General features: G+C 43.3%; 1 protein-coding gene across 1 annotated transcript in view; it reads right to left on the bottom strand.

The window, feature by feature from the left end:
• DLGAP3 (DLG associated protein 3) overlaps positions 1-26737 on the bottom strand; it is a 378675-nt gene that overhangs the window by 26558 nt on the left and 325380 nt on the right. The window contains exons 8-10 of the mRNA XM_066573296.1: positions 24903-24921; positions 23432-23769; positions 18537-18622 (exon numbers count right to left, since the gene is read on the bottom strand). Coding sequence (XP_066429393.1) covers positions 18537-18622; positions 23432-23769; positions 24903-24921 — 443 coding nt within the window. The remainder of the gene's footprint in view (positions 1-18536; positions 18623-23431; positions 23770-24902; positions 24922-26737) is intronic.

The raw sequence follows: 26737 nt of genomic DNA, 5'->3' as shown, positions 1-26737 counted from the left end.
ATACGCTGCCTACAGTATCTATCTGCTGGGGGTTGTAGTCCTAATTAATACGCAGCTAAGCGTTACAGCAGGCTTGCGCAAAATTGTTTCCTGGATCTGCTGTCTCTGTTACATGATCGCCATCATCCCGCCAGTGGGAAACAGTATACATAATATTATACGCTGCCTACAGTATCTATCTGCTGGGGGTTGTAGTCCTAATTAATATCCAGCTAAGCGTTACAACAGGCTTGCGCAAAATTGTTTCCTGGATCTGCTGTCTCTGTTACATGATCGCCGTCATCCCGCCAGAGGGAAACAGTATACATAATATTATACGCTGCCTACAGTATCTATCTGCTGGGGGTTGTAGTCCTAATTAATACGCAGCTAAGCGTTACAGCAGGCTTGCGCAAAATTGTTCCCTGGATCTGCTGTCTCTGTTACATCAGCGCTGTCATCCCGCCAGAGGGAAACAGTATACATAATATTATACGCTGCCTACAGTATCTATCTGCTGGGGGTTGTAGTCCTAATTAATACGCAGCTAAGCGTTACAGCAGGCTTGCGCAAAATTGTTTCCTGGATCTGCTGTCTCTGTTACATGATCGCCGTCATCCCGCCAAGGGGAAAGAGTATACATAATATTATACGCTGCCTACAGTATCTGTCTGCTGTATCAGCTCAGCAATTTAAAAAAATAGAAGCAAAATACTTAAGGCCTACTACTGGCCTTTGGCCACTTGACTGCTTCTGCGCTGTGAATTCCACTAGCTCAGTCATACGCACCTACGTCTCACTACAGGCGTGCGCAAAATTGTTTCCTGGCTCTGCTGTGCGTTCCGTAAGGGAAGTCAGCCTCCAACCACAGGCCAATAAGCGGCACATTTAATTACAGCGTTCTGTTTCTGCACTACTGGTAATACACCATGCTGAGGGGTAGGGGTAGGCCTAGAGGACGTGGACGCGGGCGAGGACGCGGAGGCCCAAGTCAGGGTGTGGGCACAGGCCGAGCTCCTGATCCAGGTGTATCGCAGCCGACTGCTGCGGGATTAGGAGAGAGGCATGTTTCTGGCGTCCCTACATTCATCTCACAATTAATGGGCCCACGCGGTAGACCTTTATTAGAAAATGAGCAGTGTGAGCAGGTCCTGTCCTGGATGGCAGAAAGTGCATCCAGCAATCTATCGACCACCCAGAGTTCTGCGCCGTCCACTGCTGCAACTCTGAATCCTCTGGCTGCTGCTCCTCCTTCCTCCCAGCCTCCTCACTCCATTACAATGACACATTCTGAGGAGCAGGCAGACTCCCAGGAACTGTTCCCGGGCCCCTGCCCAGAATGGCCAGCAATGGTTCCTCTCCCACCGGAGGAGTTTGTCGTGACCGATGCCCAACCTTTGGAAAGTTCCCGGGGTCCAGGAGATGAGGCTGGGGACTTCCGGCAACTGTCTCAAGAGCTTTCAGTGGGTGAGGAGGACGATGACGATGAGACACAGTTGTCTATCACTCAGGTAGTAGTAATTGGAGTAAGTCCGAGGGAGGAGCGCACAGAGGATTCGGAGGAAGAGCAGCAGGACGATGAGGTGACTGACCCCACCTGGTTTGCTACGCCTACTGAGGACAGGTCTTCAGAGGGGGAGGCAAGTGCAGCAGCAGGGCAGGTTGGAAGAGGCAGTGCGGTGGCCAGGGGTATAGGCAGGGCCAGACAGAATAATCCACCAACTGTTTCCAAAAGCGCCCCCTCGCGCCATGCCACCCTGCAGAGGCCGAGGTGCTCAAAGGTCTGGCAGTTTTTCACTGAGAGTGCAGACGACCGACGAACAGTGGTGTGCAACCTTTGTCGCGCCAAGATCAGCCGGGGAGCCATCACCACCAGCCTCACCAGCATGCGCAGACATATGATGGCCAAGCACCCCACAAGGTGGGACGAAGGCTGTTCGCCGCCTCCGGTTTGCACCGCTGCCTCTCCCCCTGTGCCCCAACCTGCCACTGAGATCCAACCCCCCTCTCAGGACACAGGCACTACCGTCTCCTGGCCTGCACCCACACCCTCACCTCCGCTGTGCTCGGCCCCATCCACCAATGTCTCTCAGCGCACCGTCCAGCCGTCGCTAGCGCAACTGTTGGAGCGCAAGCGCAAGTACACCGCCATGCACCCGCACGATCAAGCGTTAAACGTGCACATAGCCAAATTTATCAGCCTGGAGATGCTGCCGTATAGGGTTGTGGAAACGGAGGCTTTCAAAGGTATGATGGCGGCGGCAACCCCGCGCTACTCAGTTCCCAGTCGCCACTATTTTTCCCGATGTGCCGTCCCAGCCCTGCACGACCACGTCTCCCGCAACATTGTACGCGCCCCCACCAACGCGGTTACTGGCAAGGTCCACTTAACAACGGACATGTGGACAAGCACAGGTGGGCAGGGCCACTATATCTCCCTGACGGCACATTGGGTGAATTTAGTGGAGGCTGGGACAGAGTAAGAGCCTGGGACCGCTCATGTCCTACCCACCCCCAGAATTGCGGGCCCCAGCTCGGTGGTGGTATCTGCGGCGGTGTATGCTTCCTCCACTAAACCACCCTCCTCCTCTTCATATGCAACCTCTGTCTCGCAATCAAGATGTGTCAGCAGCAGCACGTCGCCAGCAGTCATTGTCGCGCGGCACGGCAGCACAGCGGTGGGCAAGCGTCAGCAGGCCGTGCTGAAACTACTCAGCTTAGGAGAGAAGAGGCACACGGCCCACGAACTGCTGCAGGGTCTGACAGAGCAGACCGACCGCTGGCTTGCGCCGCTGAGCCTCCAACCGGGCATGGTCGTGTGTGACAACGGCCGTAACCTGGTGGCGGCTCTGCAGCTTGGCAGCCTCACGCACGTGCCATGCCTGACCCACGTCTTTAATTTGGTGGTTCAGCGCTTTCTGAAAAGCTACCCACGCTTGTCAGACCTGCTCGGAAAGGTGCGCCGGCTCTGCGCACACTTCCGCAAGTCCCACACGGACGCTGCCACCCTGCGCACCCTGCAACATCGGTTTCATTTGCCAGTGCACCGACTGCTGTGCGACGTGCCCACACGGTGGAACTCTACGCTCCACATGTTGGCCAGGCTCTATGAGCAGCGTAGAGCTATAGTGGAATACCAACTCCAACATGGGCGGCGCAGTGGGCATCAGCCTCCTCAATTCTTTACAGAAGAGTGGGCCTGGTTGGCAGACATCTGCCAGGTCCTTGGAAACTTTGAGGAGTCTACCCAGATGGTGAGCGGCGATGCTGCAATCATTAGCGTCACCATTCCTCTGCTATGCCTCTTGAGAAGTTCCCTGCAAAGCACAAAGGCAGATGCTTTGCGCTCGGAAACAGAGGCGGGGGAAGACAGTATGTCGCTGGATAGTCAGAGCATCCTCCTGTCTATATCTCAGCGCGTTGAGGAGGAGGAGCATGAGGAGGATGAGGAGGAGGGGGAAGAGACAGCTTGGCCCACTGCTGAGGGTACCCATGCTGCTTGCCTGTCATCCTTTCAGCGTGTATGGCCTGAGGAGGAGGAGGAGGAGGAGGAGGATCCTGAAAGTGATCTTCCTAGTGAGGACAGCCATGTATTGCGTACAGGTACCCTGGCACACATGGCTGACTTCATGTTAGGATGCCTTTCTCGTGACCCTCGCGTTACACGCATTCTGGCCACTATGGATTACTGGGTGTACACACTGCTCGACCCACGGTATAAGGAGAACCTTTCCACTCTCATTCCCGAAGAGGAAAGGGGTTCGAGAGTGATGCTATACCACAGGACCCTGGCGGACAAACTGATGGTAAAATTCCCATCCAACAGCGCTAGTGGCCGAAGGCGCAGTTCAGAGGGCCAGGTAGCAGGGGAGGCGCGGAGATCAGGCAGCATGTACAGCACAGGCAGGGGAACACTCTCTAAGGCCTTTGACAGCTTTATGGCTCCCCACCAAGACTGTGTCACCGCTCCCCAGTCAAGGCTGAGTCGGCGGGAGCACTGTAAAAGGATGGTGAGGGAGTACGTAGCCGATCGCACGACCGTCCTCCGTGATGCCTCTGCCCCCTACAACTACTGAGTGTCGAAGCTGGACACGTGGCCTGAACTCACACTGTATGCCCTGGAGGTGCTTGCTTGTCCTGCGGCTAGCGTCTTGTCAGAGAGGGTGTTTAGTGCGGCTGGGGGAATCATCACGAATAAGCGTACCCGCCTGTCAACCGACAGTGCCGACAGGCTTACACTCATCAAGATGAACAAAGCCTTTTAGCTTCATCAATCTGTGTATAATATTCATCCTCCTCCTCCTGCTCCTCCTCCTGAAACCTGACGTAATCACACCGAACGGGCAATTTTTCTTAGGCCCACAAGGCTCAGTCATATAATTTTTGTAAACAATTTTTATACGTTTCAATGCTCATTATAGTTGACAAGTGGACCCTGACTGTTATCTCGGAAATTGGTAACATGACCTGGTCAGACTAATGCCCCGTTTTCCTTACTCTTGTGTTAGCAAACTCCACAAATACCCCCAAAAGTTGGAGGAATAATATTTTCTTTGATTTTTTTTGATTAACACAAACTCACAGATAAAAATCAATTTACAACATAAGAGGAAAAAAACAACAACACATAAGATCTCACAGATCTCTAACTTAGAGCAGACTCCACAATTATTCCCCTTGTACTTACTCGTATGTCACTTCAGCAAAATCTGCGTTGTGCCCTAATTGATGAATACAATAAAACAGAAGCATTCTACTAAATGAATTATTATACTTCCTTTAACAAGACTGATGGCCAAAATAGCTAAACCACGCAATGACATGTCCAAAATTCCCTTTCTTATTAAACAAGATGGCTCAGGGGTAAGGCTATCACCCCCTCAGGGCATAGCTGATAAATTTAGCCTATTTTATTCCAAGCTATACGTACAATCTCAAGAATGATACTTCCATACCCCAAACCGATATTAATTCAATTAATAGTTTCCTAGAGAAAATAAACATTCCTTCTAATTCAGAGGAACATTAAAGAGCCCTGGATGCTCCTGTCTCCCTTTCGAAGGTTTCTACGGTAATAAAGTAACTGAAAACGTATAAATCTCCGGGTCCAGATGGATTTAAAAATGAGTATTACAAAGATCTTTCTTCAGTCTTGGCCCCTTATCTATCAGCAATGCTCAGCAAGGAAATCTCTTCTGGTAAATTACCAGATGAGATACAGCCTCTCCTAAGTGTGCTTCTGCAAGACGCTTGCAGAAATTATTTACAGTAACCAGGTGGTATTCACGAAGGGGAGACAGGCATCTGATGGAACAAGATAAGTGCTCAACCTTATGGCATTTGCAGGAGTAAGGCCGGATCCCTTCCTTGCTTCTGGCTTTAGGTGCAGAAAAGGCCTTGCTACTTTAAGGAGATTTGATTTGAGGGGCAATATATTCAGGGCTATACAGGCCCTCTATAGATCCCACTCTGCTAATGTCCTTGTAGATGGAACCATTTCAAAGGCTTTCAAAATTACAAATTGGACATGCTAGCTGTCCCTTGTACCTTTTACAGTTCACTATGGTTATGGGACCTTTAGATGAAGCTTACATATCAAAGGTATCCGTGCAGGGCTTAGGCAACATAAAATCAGCTTGTTTGTGGATGATTTCCTGTTGATCTTCTCCGATACATTAGCGTTGTTAAGGGAAGTCTACGGGGCTATCATCCACTTTAGTCAAGTTTCATATTACAAATTAAATGTAGATAAATCACAGGTTTTGGGTATTCACATAAACAGATCTCTAAAGGCGCCATTCAAAAAGAATTCCCTTTTCAGTGGCAGAATAAAGTCATTCCCTATTTAGGTATCAAATGGTGCTTTCCTTTGATGGAAATGGCAGCTAATTTTTCCCCACTGCTGCTGCAATTTCAAGCGGAGCTGGAGTCCCTTGCAAAAAGAGAACCTTCATGGCTGGGCTGGGTTGTGTCTTATAAAATGTTAATTCTAAACAAAAAATTTATACCACTTTCAGACAATTTCTCTCCATGCGCCCAAAATTTCAAAAACTATTTTCTGAATTTATATGTAGGGGGGAAAAGCTGAGAGTTGCTCACTCCTATTTACATACATCTACTATAAATCAGACTTGGCATGGTAAGGTGCAAGCACAGACCCGGGTTGGATGCAAATAATATACCAGCTGATTAACCACAGGCCTCTAAAAACTCTCCTAGTAGCCTCTGTACTAAGACCCCCTTCTACCCTCTTTACCCCCCTTAAAAGACCTTCATTTCTTATCTCCGCCTATTCAGACTGCTCTCCACTCATGGAACCAGTTAGCTCAGAGAACTAAACAGCACTTGGGAATAAATATAGTCGAACTACCACTGGGAATCGTTACACACAAACATGTGGACGAGTAAAGGAGCTATCTACATTAATGACTTGATGCGGAATGACATGCTTCTCCCTTTTTAAGGCCTTGTAGAGAAATTCAAAATTCCTTTGAAAGACATTTTTAAGTACTTAGAAATACGATCTGTTTTTGGGTCCTCCCAACTTCAGAAAGTGGCAATCCCCTACAAGCTAAACAAAATGCTTAACAACTCTACCCTTGCTTCTCGCTCCCTATTTAGTGTGTGCTATGATGCCCTCTCAGGAGATATGGAGACATAAAGAGAGCCCATCTTCTTAACTGGGAGAGAGATCTCAGGGAAATGTTCTCTGTTGCTCAGTTGTATTCTTTTGAATGTGCTAATAGATCGTCAATTAATTCCAACCTACTAGAGATACATTTGAAGTTACTGACTAGATGGTATTATACATCCGTGAAATTAGCTAGCTCCTTTCTAATTTCAAGTAATCAGTGCTGGAGAACAAGGTCATGCAGGTATGTTCTTCAACATATTTTGGTGCTGCCCGCTGCTGTCTACCTTCTGAAGTGAGGTATTCTCCCTCCTAAGGATGATCTCGAGAACAAATATTCCAAGACTCCAAATTAGCTATCCTACTGTTGGAAAGCAATCTTATACCTCATCCAGTGAGGGGTCTAGCATGCCATATTCTCCTCTTCGCAAAGCTTTTATTGTCTAGGAGGTGGAAACTGCTTAGGCTTCCCTCGATTGAGGAGCTAATCCAGATGATCTCTGACCACAATTTATATCTGAAAACTTATACCCTTAAAAATGATTGCCTAGACATGTACTTGTTCAAGTGAAACCTTTGAATACATAATTATCCCAATTAAATGCCTTTTTCCTTTAATTTCTTCTCTTTCTCTCTTCTATGTGTTAAATGGATGTTTAACTCATCTGCACTTGTCTCAATTTTGAATTATTCAGATGTGGAGCGTGCACTACATTTGTGGTCCGACCCGCAAAGTTTATGCCATGGACAGCCCAAGATTACAACAGTGTAACTGCAGTTTATGTGAATTCGACATTTATTATATGTTAAAGTCATATTCATGCTACCATTGTATAATTCTCTTGTTATAAGTTCGATAAAAATAAATTAGATTAAAAAAAAATATTGTACATTGAGGCCGTTGTAACTTGAGAGATCACTGTACTGCCAAGTTGGCCGTATATTTATTTTTCTATGGAATTATTTCTCGTTAATTCCCTTTAGCTTATAAAGCTAGATTTTTTTTGTTGTTGTCAAGATCACAGTTTAGTTGCATGAATTTAGGTGTTTGTATGTCTCATGGAGACGTTATCGCTTAGGGCTCCTTCTGTCGGGACCCAATCCCAGGAGCTCTTGTGCTTAAGGTGACGGCAGCTCTATCTGCTGATCTGCCCAGCCTGTTGAACAGCTCCTCTTTATAATCTGGTTCTATTCCTAGCTCCCACTCCTGGTTCTCGATTGGCTCCATCCTGTTTCCCTAATAGACCTTCCAATAAAAGCTTGGCCCTTCTTCCAGTTCCCTGAGTGGTTATTGAGCTCCCAGTCAGTAATCAAGCTCCTCTCTTCCTTGCTTCTTCAACTCTAAAAATTCTTCTGTGTAATGACCCCTGGCTTCACCTCGACTACACTACCTGCCTGCTCCTCTTGTACCGTAACCTATACTACTCGGAAACTGACCACTGGCTTCACCCCCACTCCGCTACCTGCCTGCCTGCTCCTCTTCTACCGCAACTGATACTACCCTGATACCAACTACTGGCTTCATCCTGACTCCACTACCTGCCTGCTCCTCTTGTACTGCAACCAATACTACCTGGATACCAACTCCTGGCTTGCTGTGAGTATGCTATCGACCCACACTGGTCTCAACATGAGGCTCCGAACCCGCACGAGATTGTAACATCTTCACATGCAATACATAGAGAATAGAATCCGTTGATTTCAACGGGTTTGTTAACATTTTCATATTTTACATGCACATTTCGGGCTCTCAAAAAAACCTGCACCATGCTCTACTTTTCTGTGCACCAAAGGACCCCATAGAAGTCAATGGGGGGTGTGCAAATCCATGCGCGATACACAAGGAGATGCATAATACATTGCACAATTCCATTGGAAAAAGAACACATCTGGAACTAATTAGCCATTTCAAGCAGTGCATGCCATGTGCAAACGATCAAGCCCTGCGGGCGGAAAAAACACGTCGATATGCGTGCCAAAAAGCATCGTTCGTTTCGAAAAATTAATAAGTATTAATAAGTGCACGTATATGTCCATGTGAAAGAGTCCTTACAGAAATTGTTCCGACATAACAAGTTCAAGTATTTTCTATGACTGTACAGACTTGCAAAATGTGGCATCTCTATGAACAAGATCATTTAAGATTTACCTGATTTTAATGAATCCTGTGTGAATAAATGACTATTGGCTTATTTGATTCCATAATATTGCCCCTCTCAGAATTCATTCAGGGACAGCTGGCAAGCCTTATATTGTCTAGGTTAATATTTTGCATATATTGCTAGTTTGTGCCACATATGGTGCATGCTACATTGTGTAATTTGTCATTTTGCATACACCTTCAGTAAACACAACATTTTGCATGAATAATAATACTTTGTGCATCTGTTAGTGAAATGTGTATATCAATACAAGTACCTATAAGAGCACACGGCTCCAAGGGAATGCCAGCCTTTCTCTATCAGGCTATGAAAACAAAATCTTAATGGACATCTCTTGAAAATGCATGAAATTCTGGTGTAGTTTTAAAATCTAATGTCTCACTTGTGGGGTGGTATTTCAGATTATGTATGTATTATGGGTGTATAATAAACAATTGTCAGCTCAAACAAAATCCCCCCAACATGTTTTGCTGTAAGGCAGTGTCATCAGAGGATTGGGACAGGGTATGAGAGGATACTCTGCTTTATCCAGAAACTGGAGTGATATCTTTGAAATTCATGTTACATTACCTAGCTACAAAACTAGCATAGGGTTCAGCTATAATTTACGTCAACTTCTGGTGTAAAATATAGTAAATGTGATGGGCTGCAAGTAACAATGTCCACAATTTTAAAAAGTAGCCATGTACCAAATTGAACGACTTTTAGGGTGCAAATAGGAAGATGGAACAATACCTCTGCAGTGCCACTTATTGGAAGGCAGCATTCCTGCAAGTCAATGTTAGAGTTTTTAAACAAGTCTTGTAACAATGACTGGGAATTGCAAGACAAAGCCAGAAACTATTCTGCGTGATTGCTCCTCATCGGTGTGAAGTAGGTTTCTAGCTTGACTGGTGAGAAACCTATAGATGTAGATGAGAAACTGTATAGTTTCACCTTAAACAGAGCACTTAAAAGGGTGAGTGAGGAGACTTATAAGACCATGCTTGCTCCTCTGGGAAATATGCAAATGGGAAAATGGAACAATACCTCTGCAGCACCAGAAACTACTTTCTATGTGCTCTCCTTAAGGAGAAATGATACCATTCCGACGCATGTCATACGCCTCTCACTAGTGAAACTAGAAACCTACTGCACACTGATGAGGCGCAAAGACCCTGAAACAGCTGTCTGTGTATGGATTTCTAGCTTTTGCTTGCAATCCCCAATCATTGTCACAAGTTTTGTTTAAAAATTCTAACATTGACTTGCAGGAATGCTGCTTTCCAATAGGGGGGCGCTGCAAAGGTATATTTATCTCTTCCATTTGCATATTTCCCAGAAGAGCATACATGGCTTTATTAGACTCCTCACACATCTTCTAGTTTCTCTCTTTCAGGCCGCCTGCACAAAAACGAGTTTGACTTGCGGAATCTGCGATTATCCACCGCACGGATGATCCGCAGCATTCCAAACAAATTTCAACCGATAGAGCATGTGCATGTCCGCTCACATGAGCTGACAGTGACTGCGATTTTCCGCTCCTGGAAAAAAAAATTGCAGCATGCTCTATTTTTTTAAGTCAATGGAAGCCGTCCAAATGACATTGTGGAAAGGTCATGGATTCCATGTCATCAACTAGCAATGGTGTGGGAAAAGCAGGAATTTAAAGAAAAAAATCTGTACCATGCATGTCCGACGGCGAGCCATGCAGACCATCTGTAGTACAGATAATTCAGGTATGTGCAGATGCTGGCCCGGGACAGGGTCGGATTCTGCTGTGGGCTCCCTCATGCGGAATCCGACCCATTCATGTGCAGGCGGCTTTAGGGTGCATTCACATTTTGCTGATTTGCCTCAGATTTTACCCTTCCAATTGGATTTTAATTGAAGGGGTGAAATCTGCTGCACTTCTACAGCAAAATCTGCAGTAAGTTAGTAAAGTGTGAAAGTTTGGCATAAAAACATTAATTAGTAAATGAGCCCCATAACCCTTTTTTTGGGCATTTGTTCTAGCTTGCCAAAAATATCATAAAATTCACGTTTTTTAACAAGAACTTTCTTAGGTGGCATTTTTTGGTAGCACATTTTTTTGTGTGTTTTGTCCTGTAGTGTATGAGAAAATGCAAGGAGCAAAATGACATGCCTTAAGCATGGTGGGATTTGCCCAAATTGCCACATACCTAAAAAATATAACATAAGTGAGAAACAAAAGTCACAAAAACTGCACTATTTCTAGGGCATTTCATATTTTACTATTGACCTATGGAACAGCAAATGCCTGGATGCAGAGGGGTCCCGCGGCCCGGGATGACAGCTTCATGCTGTCGGCTACCTCAGGTAACCGACAGCATGGAGCTGTCACGTCCTGAGCCTGCAGGACTGTCATTCCCAGAAGATGCATGTTTTTACGTCCTCTGGGAATTAAGCCCAGCAGGCCAGGACGTAAAAAGGCAATGGGCTGGTCACTAAGGGGTTGAAGTTGCTAGCTCTTTTGCGTCCTGTTTAGCATGAACCAATTATCTTTGTAAAACATCGGTGTATATTTTAATTTTCACATCATCCGGTATGTCACTACGCTATAAAACGGCGCTAATTTCATCATCAAGCCTTTGAATATCAGTCGTCGTATGTTAGGTGTCATTGTAACAGCTTGCCTTATCTTGTTAAGATCGTGTTTAGGCACCAAGTACATTTTTTCCGCATGCCCCATTATCGGTTGACAAATAGACTTGTAATTATCGGGATCGCAAAGCCCAAATGCGAACCTATGAAACCGTCAGCCTGATTCATTATACGCTTCTTCTTCTTTACGGTCAATGTTTTATCACCCAATCACCTTTTAACACAACGCCACTTTTTTATTATGTTTTTCTGCCACGCTTTTAGAGGTATCCTACTTTTTAAGATATTAAAAGCAATCTCAGCTATGGCTGTAATTAGATCATTGCTCGCGTTGCGTAGAATAGACATTCTGACAGCTGGTTTTGCCTTCACCAGACTTTTTAAGAGAGCTCAATTGCACCATATTCTCTCAGACATACTGTCAGCACAAAGCACGTGGAATAAAATAAGTCGCAAAAAAGGCAAACTCACTTATTTCAGGTACTTTTCTCGTGAATATACGCAGAAGATAAATCTGGTGGAAACAAATCCGTTCTCAAGCGATGCTCCTCAGGCGTATTAACTCTTAAGTCCACTAGCAGATAACCATAAGGAGTGCGCGTGGCATCCTCAAAAGCTACTAGGAAGAAGCGCATTTTCCCGGGGTACATCTGTCTCGCTAGCGTGACAATTTGCAATTTATCTTGGGCATTATTAAAAAGGACCATGTATTTCGTGTTTAAATTGATCGTACAGCTTTTTTTACCTTGACAAAATATGCTCTGCACATGGTAGAAAATGCTCAGATTTCTGTGATGTACATACTTGGTAAATGGTTTTTTTATTTCACCGTTTCACTAGCGCTCTCCATGAGATCATCAACAATTATCAAATTTACCTTATCAGGTGGAAAGAAGTCGTCATCAATAAAGGTCTGGGGGAGACCCTCGAGAAATCTAATGTTAGGAAAAGAGGTAGAGAGTTCCTCATAAAGCCGTTGCCAACAAGCATAAAACCAGATGATGCTATCGGGTTTGTGTGATATATGTGTTGCAGAGTTATGTAATAGTTGCTTCACAAAGTAAGTTTTCGCAGACTTATATGGTCCGGCTAAAATACATGAGAAGGAGTGTTGCAAACATGTGTCCATAATACCGGGGTTAATAACCGTGAGGTTATATTGTAAATTTGTCTAATGAGAAAATGTACTTGGTGCCTAAACACGATCTTAACAAGATAAGGCAAGCCGTTACAATGACACCTAACATATGGCGACTGATATTCAAAGGCTTGATGATAAAATTAGTGCTGTTTTACAGCGTAGTGATATACTGGATGATGTGAAAATTAAAATATACACCGATGTTTTACAAAGATACTTGGTTCATGCTAAACAGGATGCAAAAGAGCTAGCAACTTTAAACCTTGTAACACCAAGTGAAACTGGTCATCAGCAATTTTCTAATACCGCTCCTGATAATAGAAATACAGTTCATGAAATTGTAAGTCATGTCAATCCCCGTTTCAAACAAAATGCAGAGCTTTTGCTAAACAGACTGTTGGAGAATGGCGATATTACAGCCTGGAATGCAAAAGACGAGTTCATTTACAAGAGGGAGAGCGTTGAAGGCTCGAACATACTGGACTTGATCCGTCATGCTACGCAGAGCCACAGCGCTACCAAGAAAAATCACCCTCTGGGCTGGGACATTTTTATGAGCTTGCTGGCCGAGATTAATATACCTTCTATGGTCATTGGCAACCACGGCACTAGAGAAATTCTCCAGGCTCTGAAAATGGATTTGAGCCCCACTTTTGTACACGGTATCCCACAAAACAAAAACCGGACTTTCATTCCTACCCCATCAGAAATAACACAGGGCAGCTTGTTGCCTAAAACGAGGTCAGCACCACTGTTTCCAATGGTGTGGTTAAGTGTGTAAATGATTGTAAAATGTAGCTATATATCTGTTAACATTATACAGCGTTATACATATCTATGAAATAATTCTATAACCCATATTTTTATATTTATAACATATACTGTTTATGCATTCATTGATATAATAACTCTATAAGCCGTATTTTTTATCGCACGTCGTTTATGTATTCAGTGCGCTCAATAAAAGCTTTATAAAACTTTACATTTTTGTCTACTGTGTGTTCTCTATAATACTGGCCATGTCAGGCTATACATAAAAGCTTATTAGGGGTGGGGATGCATTCTATATATTATAAAGCCTTTTATTATCATGAGACACGCTGTATTCACAACGTGTCTCATGAAACTTCACAGGCCTGGAAAGCGGATGGGGCCCCAAGGTGCCAGAAGGCTGCCAGATGTCACAGCAAAGGTGAGGGACAGTGGTCAGGGATCAGAGGTCATGGGAAGAGGGGGGTGGTACCTTTAACTTTTCCAAAAGGGGCAGTTTGATAGGATATGTATACTCCTTACTACTGATATTAGATAGATGGATAGATAGGAGATAGATAGATAGATAGATAGATAGATAGATAGATAGATAGATATGAGATAATAGATATAAGATAGAAAGATAGATAGATAGATAGATAGGAGATAGATAGATAGATATGAGATAATAGATATGAGATAGAAAGATAGATAGATATGAGATAGATAGATAGATAGATAGATAGATATGAGATAGATAGATAAATAGATATGAGATAATAGATATGAGATAGATAGATAGATAGATAGGTTTGAAATTTCTAAGGGATCCAGCTGTCTGACCTGGTTGGTGATTTAGGAAATTCTTACTGATATTTGCCTGTCACTATAATTCTGCATGACTATGGTTAGGGTAGATCGTTTATATGCCAGCATCCTTTGATTGATTTGTTGCCATGGTAACATATGACAGAGGTGTGTTCTCAAAACATTCAAATGGACATTGTTTGAAAAGCGCCCCACAAAGACAGACAGATAAAAGGAACGCAACAGGCTGTCCCTTTATGCTTATCGCTTTGTCAGTCTTAACCTTTTTATAGCATTGTTTCGGTATCCATGACTGCCAAGTGTAATATTTTGCACACGCTTGTAAAGAATATGATGTAACAGAACATTTTATATCCACTGTCATGCAGTCATTTTGATCGGCTTCGCTGCATATTGAATGTCACATTATACAGTCCTGTGTGCAGCTACCACTGGAAGCACACCATTATATTGCTCAGTGTGACCTTGCACAGATTAGCTGTGTGTGTGATTATACCTTGCTCTGTATTATTACCATATCAGATTATTATCATAGGCTTTTATGTCACTACGTATGTTGTCATTAGTCTAACATCAACAATCAGTTTTCAGTTGTGTGTTCCTATATTAATCTTTTATTTTTTTCATACAGGATAGCTAATGCAGTGGTGCCTTCGGTTAAGAGTTTAATTCGTTCCGTGACGGAGCTCTTAACCCAAAACACTTGTAAGTCAAATCAATTTTCCCCATTGAAATGAATGGAAAAGCCATTAACCCGTTCCAGATTGCGAAGCTCAACCATTGATTTCAATGGGGATGCCGTTGCCCCATTGAAAGCAATAGGACACCGGCACTCCTGCAGTGATTTTTCGGGGAAGGGCTTTAAATATTAGCTCTTCCCTGAAAAATCATCCCTAGCTGTAGTAAAGAAATGTAAAAAATATAGCCCCTGCTTGTTCCCCCTGCACTGAAGCATTTCAGCAGGCAGGGAATAAAAATCCCCGCTTGCTGAAAGAGCTGTGTCTGATTGGCTGAGTGCTCAGACGATCACAGACAGCGCTCAGTCATTCATTGAAAATCACTACTGCAAAACGGGACAAAGTCCTGTCAATTTATGCTGCAGAAATACAAGGGTTAAAATCTGCAGCTTTTCTGTAAGGACTGTAGACCTCTTAAGGAACCTTTCACATAGGACAGAATTGTCCGCAGGATGCAGCGCAAATGCACATTTTGTCAACTAGTGCAGATTTTGTAGCATTTTTTACGCAGAATGCAATTTGCAGGATGTCTTGCAGTGTTTATTGTGTTTTTTTTCCGCAAACTTTAATTGTGGAATTACATCTCCTGTGTGTTAGAAAGCTGCAACAACAATTTCACAAGTCATCCTTAATTCTGCAGCAGAAAGCTTTTCCACAGTGGAATTTAGTCTTGCGGTTTTGAAGTAAAGTCGCGCAGGATTTTACCAGATGCGAAGTTCAGGCCTCATAGGGATAACATTGTGAAGCAGAAAACTCACAATAGATTTGCGCTATCTGAAGGCACTCTAGGGCTGGGTTCCCACAGGGCAGAATTGGCACAGAATTACCACGCGGACTCTCTGCACGGAAATTTTGTCGGCAATTTTTATCCGGGGATAAAGCAGCAAGGTGGACGAGATTTGCAAAAAGCTATTGCTCCCAAGCAGCAATAAAAACTAACATGCCACGCGGAATTCAAAGCAGCATGTCCATTTTATTGCCGTCTCCTCTGCGGCCATCTCTCCTCTCTATGGGGAGAGACAGCCGCAGCAGAATGCAGGCGGTGAAGCTGCTTCAAAACCTGTGCCGAATGGCGCAAGTTTTGAAGCTGCTTTTCTGCCTCAGAAATCTCACGGTATTTCCGTGCAGTCCCGCTGCGGTCATTCCGCAAGATTTCCACGGGATTTATGCACCATGTGACCGCAGCCTTAGGGCAGCCTCCCACAAGCACATTTTCGGCCACAAAATTTGCGCCCACAATGCGCAGCAAATCAAACCTATTGACTTCAATGGGTTCCTTCACATGTGGTATTTTCCCGCACGCATTTCGATCATTGGGAAAAACACGCTCTATTTTTCTGCACAATTGCACACGGAAGTCCCAACCCTGCACGATTTTGTTGGCTTCAACAAAAACCCCTGAGCCTACTACATCAGCCTTCTTAAGTATGCTGTCCCACCTACTCAAACATGACACTGATGGGACTGCTCCGATGGGAGTGTTCCCAGCAACGTAATAATGTACAGTAAAATGCGCAAATGTGGGCGCAATAACCAGTGATCATGCGCCATGCATAACGCATATACATCCTGCGATAGCGAGCTTATGTGCTTATGGCCATGCATGGCCGCCTTCAATGGGGGAATCTACAACAGATCTCCAACTAATATGTAGCATAAAATAACAGCCTGCGGATTTCAAATCACATCACAGATCATTTAACACTGCAGAATTTTTTCTGCTGTGTGTGAATAAGATTTTTGTAAATACCAGCGGTAAAGCGCTGCGGAATAAGTTGGCGCTATACAAATAAAGATTATTATTATTACCAGTCACTTTGCTACTGTAATAAGGCAAAAACGCATGGGCTAGAGATGAGCGAGCATGCTCGTTAAGGCCTCATTTCCACTAGGAAATTCGGGCCTGCGCGGGTCCCTCCTTTCACACAGACATGAGGCCTGAAAATAGTTTTTTCTTACCTGTCCGGATGCAGCGGATCTTCCCTCTGTCGCGGCCGGATCTTCTTTCTTCGGCCTGGCGGATGTGCTCGTCACGCCGGCAGCGTGCCACATGCGCCATGCACTCTCTTTTCTTTTAAACCCCTGCTCTCCCACGCTCCCGCGCAGGAGAGCAGAAATTCAGCTGCGAGTATGCCGCGGATACGGACGGCTACCATAGGCTTCCATTGAAGCCTGTGGGAGACCCGCAGAAAATGGAGCACACTGCGGGTGTTTTCCCGCACGTGCGATCCGCGAGGCAGGAAAAATTGACATCCACAGGTATTTACTTACCTGCGGGTGTCCAATGCATCCCTATGGGCGCAGATTTCCTAACTCTATTTGTCCAGTGGACATGAGGCCTTAAGGCTGCTACTCGATCGAGTAGTAGTCTTATCGAGTAACTGCGTACTCGCCCGAGCAGTATGCAGTAGGGTGGCGGGATGAGTTGTAGTTTTAATGGTGCTATTTAAAGTACCATATAATGTACAGAAAAACTTTTAAAAAATTCTAAGTGGAGTAAAATGAAAAAAAAAACGTCATTTCGCCATCTTTCGGTGCGTCTTGTTTCTACGGCGCACAAATTGCCACAAAAACAATTATTTTCGACCATCATCTTGTGCGCGCAATAACTTTTTGATTTTTCCGTTAAGGTAGTTCAGCGAGGGCTCATTTTATGCGGGATGTCCTGTAGTTTCTGATAGTGCCAATTCGAAATACATACAACTTTTTTATCGCGTTTTTTCTGGGAGACAGGGTGACTGAAAAAGTGCATTTCTGGCGTTCTTTAATTTTTTTTTTTGCAGACGACGTTCATCGTGTGGGGTAAATAATGTGCTACTTTGATAGATTGGACTTTTATGGATGCGGCGATACCAAATATGTATTTTTATTCGATGATTTAGATTTTTTAATTACAGATATGGCAAAAGGGGGGGGGGGTGGTGATTTAAACTTTTATTACTTTTTTTTTTACAATTAAAAAATCTTTATTCCCCTTTTTTTAATTTTACTTTTAAGTCTCCGTCGGGGACTACAATGTGCGATACTTTGATTGCTCCTGCTATAGCATTACATCATACTGCAATTTAACAGGCAGCCTATCAAGCCACCCCACGGGGATAGCTTGATAGGCAGTCTCTCAAGGCAGACATGGGGCCTTTCAGAAGGCCCCCGGCAGCCATGACACCTGCACGGCTCCACCGATCTCACCGCGGGGGGGCCGTGCGAGACTCCCGAACGATTTAAATGCCGCTGTAAGAATCGACAGCGGCATTTAAAGGGTCAATAGCCGCGATTATCCGAATGGCCGGTTGCAGCTATTGCTTGCGGGTGTCAGCTGCAGTAAACAGCTGACACCTGCGCTGTATGCAGAGAGGTCGCCCCGCGACCTCTCTGCATACATACGATGATGCTCCAGAACGTAAATGTACGTCCTGGAGCAGGAAGGGGTTAAAGAGGTCGCAGTGCTCCCATTCAGCTGATTTACGATGATCCCGAGTGGTAGACCCCACTAATCAGATATTAATGGCCTATGCTGTGGATTTCTAAAGGCTAGACAACCTCTTTAATGTCAACTACATTGAGATTTACGACTTTTGCATATAAAGTATTCCCACCAATCCCTTTTAAGAGAGCTTACATTGTGAACTCTGTTGTGTAGTCAGTATACAGTAAGTCTGCATAATAAATATGTTTAGAGTATGGATTAGTATGAAGAAAGGCACCTTCTGTCGTCTTCTACTTGAACCCCAACAGAGTGAACTTCTCTCCTGCTCTTTCCTTCAGTGTCCGAGTCAGAGATTGTCTCTACCTGCAGCAGTAAAAAAGCAATAAAATCAATCATAAATTATTTAGTAGTAACTTCACATGCTTTCTAACACAAATACCTTCATTTCATTTCACTAGTGGGAGGACTTTAATATCCAAGACAAGGTCTCACTGTGTGTATATGGTGTATCTATCTTTGGAGTGGATAGATCAAGCTGATTCCTGATGACTCTGTGCGCTATGGTCAGTGGAAGAACCAGTAAGTGCTGACCATAGCGCAGTGGCCTGGGATGGTATTACAGTGTAGCTCCTGTTTAAATCAGTGCAATACCAACCCAGGCTGCTGCACTGCTTCCTCTACTGACCATAACAATAGTCACACTTGGAGTCAGCTGATTGGAGGGGATCCGAGCAGTGGTTCCCACTGATCCACTATTGATGATATGTCTGTCAAAGATAGAAGATAGTCCTAGAATACCTCTATAATGCATCGAGTTAAGATTGCTACCTACAATTTGCCATATTTTAGACACCAGACACTAAACATGCAAGAGAGCTATTTATAGCGTAGAAAAATTGCATGGATACCACAAGTGTTCAATTTTTTACAGTCCAGAGTAATATCAAAATTATCAGCTTTGTTACTGTATGTATCCAGACAAACAAATATACAACAATAGGCTATAAACAGTTTAGAACATAAATAGATTCAAACTACTAACTGTTATTAGTTACTTTCTGATTGCCACAAACTACAGGAGCTGTGCCAATGACAGCTTGTTCACAAAGCAGCAATAGTACCTGAGTACAGAACACTGCAGCCTGGAAGGCAAGGAACTCCCAAGGAGCAGCTTTAAAATCAACTGAAAATCACATGGATGACTAACGCCTGTGACACACGAGCGTATGTGTATTTGCCCTGCATTTTTTCACATTGGGCATTGTGTATTTGCATGCATGGAGCATGCTGGTATAACCTGGGTATCTCCTGTACAAAATTATATATGTAAAGCTGGTATAAGTTATACATCCTGTATATAGTGCTATGGAGCATGCTGGTTTAACCTGGGTATCTCCTGTATATAATTATGTATGTACAGCTGGTATAACTTACACATCTCCCTATATAGTAATATGGAGGGTGCTGGTATAACCTAGGTATTTCTTGTATATAATTTTATATGTACAGCTGGTATTAGTTACACAACTCCCTGTATATAGTGATTTGGACCATGTTGGTATAACGTGGGCATCTATTGTATATAATTATATAACACAGCTGGTACAACTTATACATCTCCTGTACATAGCGATATGGACCATGCTGGTATAACCTGGGTATCTTCTGTATATTATTATATATGTACAGCTGGTATACATTATACATCTCTCTGTATATAGTGATATAGACCATGCTGGTATACCCTGAGTATCTCCTCAATCTGATTGTACGCTTTATACACAATTAAAGAACGCATCAAAAACTGCATACAGTTTGTTTTTTTAAATGCATGTATTGTTTAAAATCACATGCTGCTTTTAATATTGCATGTAGTTTCTTGATGTGTTTTTAATTGTGGTTCAAAAATGCAACAAAAAACATGAACACAGCCTAAGGGCTTTACCCACTAGCGTTTTTTTTAATGCTGCAATATCGTCGCGTTTTTTTATTTCTAATTTTAAAATTTAATTTCTAATGTTAAAATCGTATCGCAAAAAAAGTTTGTGCTTCTGCGATTTTGGTGCGATGCGATTTCAACATTAGAAAGTCCCATTAAAAAAATGCAGTGATATCGCAGCGTTAAAAAAATGTTAGTTGGTAAAAGCCCTAAGGACAACCGACAAATGTTCACATAGTCCAGAAAATGTGGGAAAGCTTATGCCAAGGGACTAGATTATATATCTAAATTTGTTTTGTAGTTGTTAGTGTAGTGACCTGGACTGGCACTACAGAATAGAAGTACTTTACCTGCAAGTTAAGAGCAACTGTTCTAACTACCAGTTCATTTAACAAAGGGTAGTTATGCTGGACTTCATTTAATAAGAAGAAGGAGTCAGGATAGGGAACTAAATAATTAATGGTGATTAGGTAGTTCACGGTCGTAGGTCAAGTAGGTGGAGCTGAGCTGTGACAAGGCCTACCCCTCCCTCAGTGTGAGGAAAAAAGGAGGGCGTTTTCAGTTCATTTCATGCTACACAGTTAGAAATTATAACAGTCATGGGAGAAGGAAGTCAAGGGAGAGTATGAAGTGAGTCAGTGAGGACTTCACAATCGGAGTGGAGAGAGATGGAGACCAAGGAACAAGGGGGGGAAAGAATGGCTACAGCCAATGTCCTGCTGTAATTAGAGACAGTTATATGAACTTTCAAACAATCTTGTATGCAGCAGCTAATAAATCACCCCGAAGCTGAGAGAAAATGTTGGTTCTTCAAACCTTTCAGCTCTGCTTTCCACCTGGACAGCAACACAAACACAAGCTTCAGACAAGCAGCAGAGAATATTCATATGAAGTTTGTGAGTACTGGAGAAAACCTCAGCACAGTGTTTAATGGTGGTCAACTTACTGTTAGCCGGGATTAAGGTGTTTTCAGCTCTAATCAGTTCTCTATCTATAGCTCCCCCTTAGCTCAGATGCTGCCTCCCCAGAGTTTGTTTATCCGTGTATAAAGTATTAAACAGTGTATATGCAAGTTGAATATGCAATTTGTGGTGTTTAATATTATTGCAGACAACCATGTGTCTAAAAGTAAATAGTGTGCCTGTAGTTTACTTATTTCACTACCAAAAGCTTTTAATCCACACACGTCATGATCACGTAATTCCATTAGTCGTTCAGATCTTGTTGTATACCTTCAACGGTGTGCAAGATTACAAAGAGCGTGCTGCACTTAATGCCACTGTGACACGGCTCCTCAGACACTTCTTAGAAACCACTCAGAGAGTGCAAGCCTCTTCCCACTTGTTGCATGTTGCATTAGCTACACCTCTGACTGATCTGCTTTGTTTTACTATTACAAGACTTTTTTCTGACAATTATTGGCCCAGCCTTGAATGTATATTTGTTACCTCAATTGTCACATGATATGCGTGCTGAAAGATGGTGATTAGTAAAGCTATCCAGAATGTTCTGGCTTAGGCCTTAGTCAGACGGGCGTTTTTAGCCGCGATTTGCGCATGCGCATGCGTCCGGCGATTTTATAAAACCATTGCTTTGCAATGGTATTGGACACATGAGCGCTTTTTATGCGCTCGTCCGATAAATTATAGAACAAAAAATCGCAGATCGCACCTATCTGCGATTCCTGTTCTCTTCTGTATATGCGCTCAATGGGGCCGGCGGCAGCAGCGCCGACCCCATTGAGAACATATAGAAGACAAATCATTCTTCTCTACCACAGCTGTAACAGTTGTGGCAGAGAAGAACGATGTTTGCCCATTGAATTCAATGGAGCGGCAATACAGCCGCTCCATTGAAAGCAATGGGCTGCCGGCGTGCGCGGGGTGAATTGTCGGGAAGGGGTTAAATATATAAGCCCTTCCCTGCAATTCATCCTAAAATGTGTTAAAATAAAAAAAAATTGTATACTCACCTTTCCGCTGCAGCCGGAGTCCAGCCGCGGCCGCTGTCAGTTCTCCTGAACTGCTTCTCGGCACTATTCAGCCGGCGGGGCTTTAAAATCCCCGCCTGCTGAATGATCTGCCTCTGATTGGTCACAGCCCTGACCAATCAGAGGCCGGTTTCACTCACACACCAATTCATGAATTCATGAATGGGTGAGTGACTGCTGCCTCTCAGCGCTGAGCCAATCAGGGGCAGGTCTGACTCACATCCATTCATGAATTCATGAATGGGTGTGAGTGAGGCATGCCTCTGATTGGCTCAGCGCTGAGCCAATCAGGGGGCAGGTCTGACTCACACCCCCTTCACACCCACTGCAGGACGGCCGCACGGAGCTCCGGCTGCCGGGAGAAGGTGAGTATACAATTTTTTTTAACACATTTTAGGATGAATTGCAGGGAAGGGCTTATATATTTAAGCCCTTACCGACAATTCATCCCGGCCTCGCCCGCAGCGCATTGCTTTAAATGGAGGTGGCTCTATTGCCGTCTCTATTGAATGCAATGCGCTGGACAGCTCCGGCCCGTTTCTAATGAAACGCGGCTAGGAGCAGATTTTCGGGCGATTTGCGGGCAACTTGCGCGCACCAGTCACGCGATTTACGAATGCGCATCCGTCATGCGATCCGCAAATCGCGCGAAAAAACGCCCGTCTGACTAAGGCCTTAAAGGTGTCTTAGAATTTCAGCTGCAGAGTTCATGTCAAAATTACATTCAGTTACAGCGGAAGAAACTCGCAGTCAAAGAGAGTCATGATAAGTATTTTAAAATCTGCAGCGTGTTCTATTTGTTGCAGAAATGGATTGATTTGTCACAGCAAAATTCATACAACGCAATACAGTGAGTGAATTGAGTGGTCAAAATCTGCACCAAAATCCACACAAGCATTTTGGTGTGGATTTCCATATGGATTTTCTCAAAGATGCGTCTTACAAAGATTTGTTTGAAACTTTTGTACAACTGGGACTTTCAGCAAGGAAAGGCTGGTGACTGTATTCATTAAAAGGAACTTATTTTTAGAGCCCATCTCGGCCCTATATAGGTTTACATACTGTATGCATGTTCTCACCATTTGAAGAGTGTTTTATTGGTTTCTGAACTGTTTTTGCATTTTAAGAGTTTTACATCATAAAACATAATAAGCTCCTTTATGTACAGTAAGCCTGTTTATAAGAATATAGATGTTGAAGTAAGCCAGGAAACTCAAGCTGTTGGCAAATTCCAAAGACTTACCTGTACACCAATAGATGGGCGCCATTTTCTTTGCCGTGTGCCACCTTTTAGCTCCTCCCTTAATGGTAGGGCTTTGCTGATCACAGTGGAAGGTTTGGGTGAAGCTCTGTGCTGGACAGTTGCCAGATCCAAGGAAAGACCTCTGGACTTGGTTCCCTCCAGGCTCTCACTGGAATTGCAGTGGACCTTGACATCTTTGGACCAAGGCAATCGCGTGGGCTCATTGTGCAGAAAGGTTTCATGGGTAGATTCTGTGCTACTCTGGGCTGTCACCGAGATGAGAGGCTTGGAGAGAAGCCTTGGAGGGATGGGTGGTGGGGCTTTGCGGTAACTGAAGGCTGTAACAAAAGACCGTCATTAAAAAAATCGATTAAGTATCACTGAGTAAAAGCTAGAATTTACTTACACACAAGATTATATGCAAGATGATATTTCAGTATCACAAAATTTTTGTTGCATTTTTTATAACTTAAGGCTATATTTACACTGGCGAGCGTGACATTGGTCCAAGAAACTCGGACTGATATCACGCTTGTAAAAATGCGATTTTCAAAACATACTATACCTTAAAATGAAGACATCAGTAATGGTGCTCTCAGAAGAGCCAAATAAAGCCATTTGTGAGATTGAAAACATACATTAGAGTACCAGGATGTGTATTCTCTATCAACATGTTGACAGAAGAAAGAACTGGTCTGCACATCCAAACAGTGTTCTATTATTGCTGCAATATGCAAAATGATCATGGGGTTCTTAGAGCACATTTTGTTAATATAATAAGAACACTTTCCACTTCAAGGTGTTCTTATTTAAATCGGTAGATCTACATTGAGTGTAGGACTTCATATCCACAACACAGAACTGAGCAACTCTATTGAACCACCTGCAGGAACATCGCCACAGTGACCAAGGCAGTCACGCAGTCAGGAAAACAAAATAGCCCAGCAGCACACAAAAGGGTCGTTTTACCCAACAAGGGGAGGTGAATCTATGCAAAAGCAACAATGTGAGCTATGAACCCAAAACTCAAACAAAGCCCTGGATATCCATAAAAGAAGTGGCATACATGGTGAGATATAAAATCACCAACACTTTATTTGCTCCATGCAGGAAGAAAGACAACGTTTCAACGCTTCTGGGTCTTTGTCAAGGCAGCCACGCATTCACAACCGAATATAACAGTGTAAAACCACTTGAATGGAGTACCTAGAAGTGAGCAAGTTGTCTTTTACTTAGCAGTAATAGATCACTGTTTAGACCAATTCTTGTTTTCTTCTTTTTTTTTAATGTGTACTTTGCTAAATTCCAGTTTTTCTTTGCCTCTTACTACTAGCAGTCCTACCATTGCTACACGTGTCTTATTTTGTAGAAGATGTACATGATTATGATTTTCTAAAAACACTACTCTCTCTGTGCAACCTGAAGACACAGATAGTAAATAAACTTTTTGCAGGTACTCATGTAGCCGCACAGCTATGAGGCCTTCTTGTCTGCTTGAGGAAACTTACCTGTTTAGGGTGCTACACCAGAGTTGCAGTATGTGAATAGCATAGTGGCAAATGTGTTTTTGGACAATAGGCATCTCCTCCTGCAGGCACTGTGCTGCAGTAGTGTTGTTTGTCATCAAAGACAGAGCTACAGAGGGTAGAGAGCTAGTAGGCGGACTAAAACCCAGGTGCCTGCGGGGTCTAAAAGGCCTTTCTGCCTCATAAGAAGACACTAGTATTTGAATAGCACATGGTGAGTGGGAATGTTTTCAGAGCCAATTTAACACACTTGTGGGCTAGCTAATGCACAGGTATTAAAATGTTCTCCACCGCCATCTCTGGCTGAAAAAAAATAATAAAAAGTCATATCTAAACAAAAAGGATGTACACCCCATGCAGCTATCCCGCAGTCTTCACTCACTGCCCGATTTAGCAGTCACATGCTCATCTAAGAGTGTGATCGCTGCAGTCAATCATTGGCATAAATGGTAGTAAGACTGCTGATTGGCTGCGATGGTCACATGCTTAGACAGGCATGTGACCATTGGATATGGAAGTATGCAGAGACTGCAGGAACGGAGAAGCAGAAGGAGAGGTGATATATCTTGTTTTATTATTTTTTAAGTTCTGCAATACTTTTCAACTGTAACTATCTCCTGAGTAAGTGAATACAGTTGAAAGTAGTGCTACTGTCAGGGGTCTGGTGCTGCCAGGGGGCCCAATTCAGATGCACTATTTTCCCTGTGGATAAGGCAGTCCTGAGTGTCTTTGTTACAGATTTTGCATTGGGAACCAGAAGTTTCAGGTTACACGTATGTTTTCCATACAGGCTACCATGAATTGGCAAGTGAGCTAGTAAATTCTGATCAAAATGTAACTGCATTAAAGACCTCATGTTCACTTAAGTAAGGGAGCGTTCTCACAGAGGTTGTTACTACACTGTGGGAGTATGTAAGGGGATTCTATCACAGTTGTCGAAAACAGCACTGTGACGGAACCCCCAAATGGAACCCAATAGAACCATCCACTTGTATTAGTGAAACAGTAACCAGTTTGGTGTCCATTTTCCAAGAGTTTAGTTCATTGTTTTATTTGGAACATAGAATACATACTCTACTATATTATTGTATATCTCAAATATAACGGACACAAATGAAACCTTTGTAAAACAGACACCAGAGTGGTGTTAGTTTCACTAATGCAAGTGAATGGTTGCATTTGGGCATTCCATCACAGTGCTGTTTACGGCAGATATGACGGAATCCTGTGATATAATTCTGTAGTGTAGTAAAAAAAAAACGCTCCCTAAACCAAAAAGTATTGTTTTGTATTGTCCTTTTAAGATGTACATCATTTTTGCTGTACTGTTATTATTATTATTATTATTATTATTATTATTATTATATCTATGGAAATTGATAAGATTTTCCCATTCCTGCAAACATTTCACATTAGTGAACCAGAAAGAAACTAGCAAAAAAATAGAGAAACAGATTTTACTGATTTCTCAGCACATTTTCTTTTTTACAAATAGGAATCTACATTCTATAATTGCTGAAAATGTCAGAAACTTGAGACTACCTGAGTAGGTTAGTTGCAAAAAATTATATTATTTAGATTTGCGGGTGCAAAGTGCAAGCACTGCAAAGTACCATATTATGGCAAAAGAGTGCTTAATACTGTCACCCACTATGACTACAAATGAGATCTAAACTCCACAGTACAAAACATAGTAAAGATAGGCATTTTGCTGTGGTCTCCCTCTAATCTGCTAAAAATGTAGTTCTATGAAGCATCCCTGGTACTGTGTTTAAAAAAA

This window comes from Eleutherodactylus coqui, chromosome 1 (assembly GCF_035609145.1).
Source record: "Eleutherodactylus coqui strain aEleCoq1 chromosome 1, aEleCoq1.hap1, whole genome shotgun sequence".
Lineage (NCBI taxonomy): Eukaryota > Metazoa > Chordata > Amphibia > Anura > Eleutherodactylidae > Eleutherodactylus > Eleutherodactylus coqui.
This window is presented reverse-complemented; position numbering and strand designations above follow the sequence as displayed.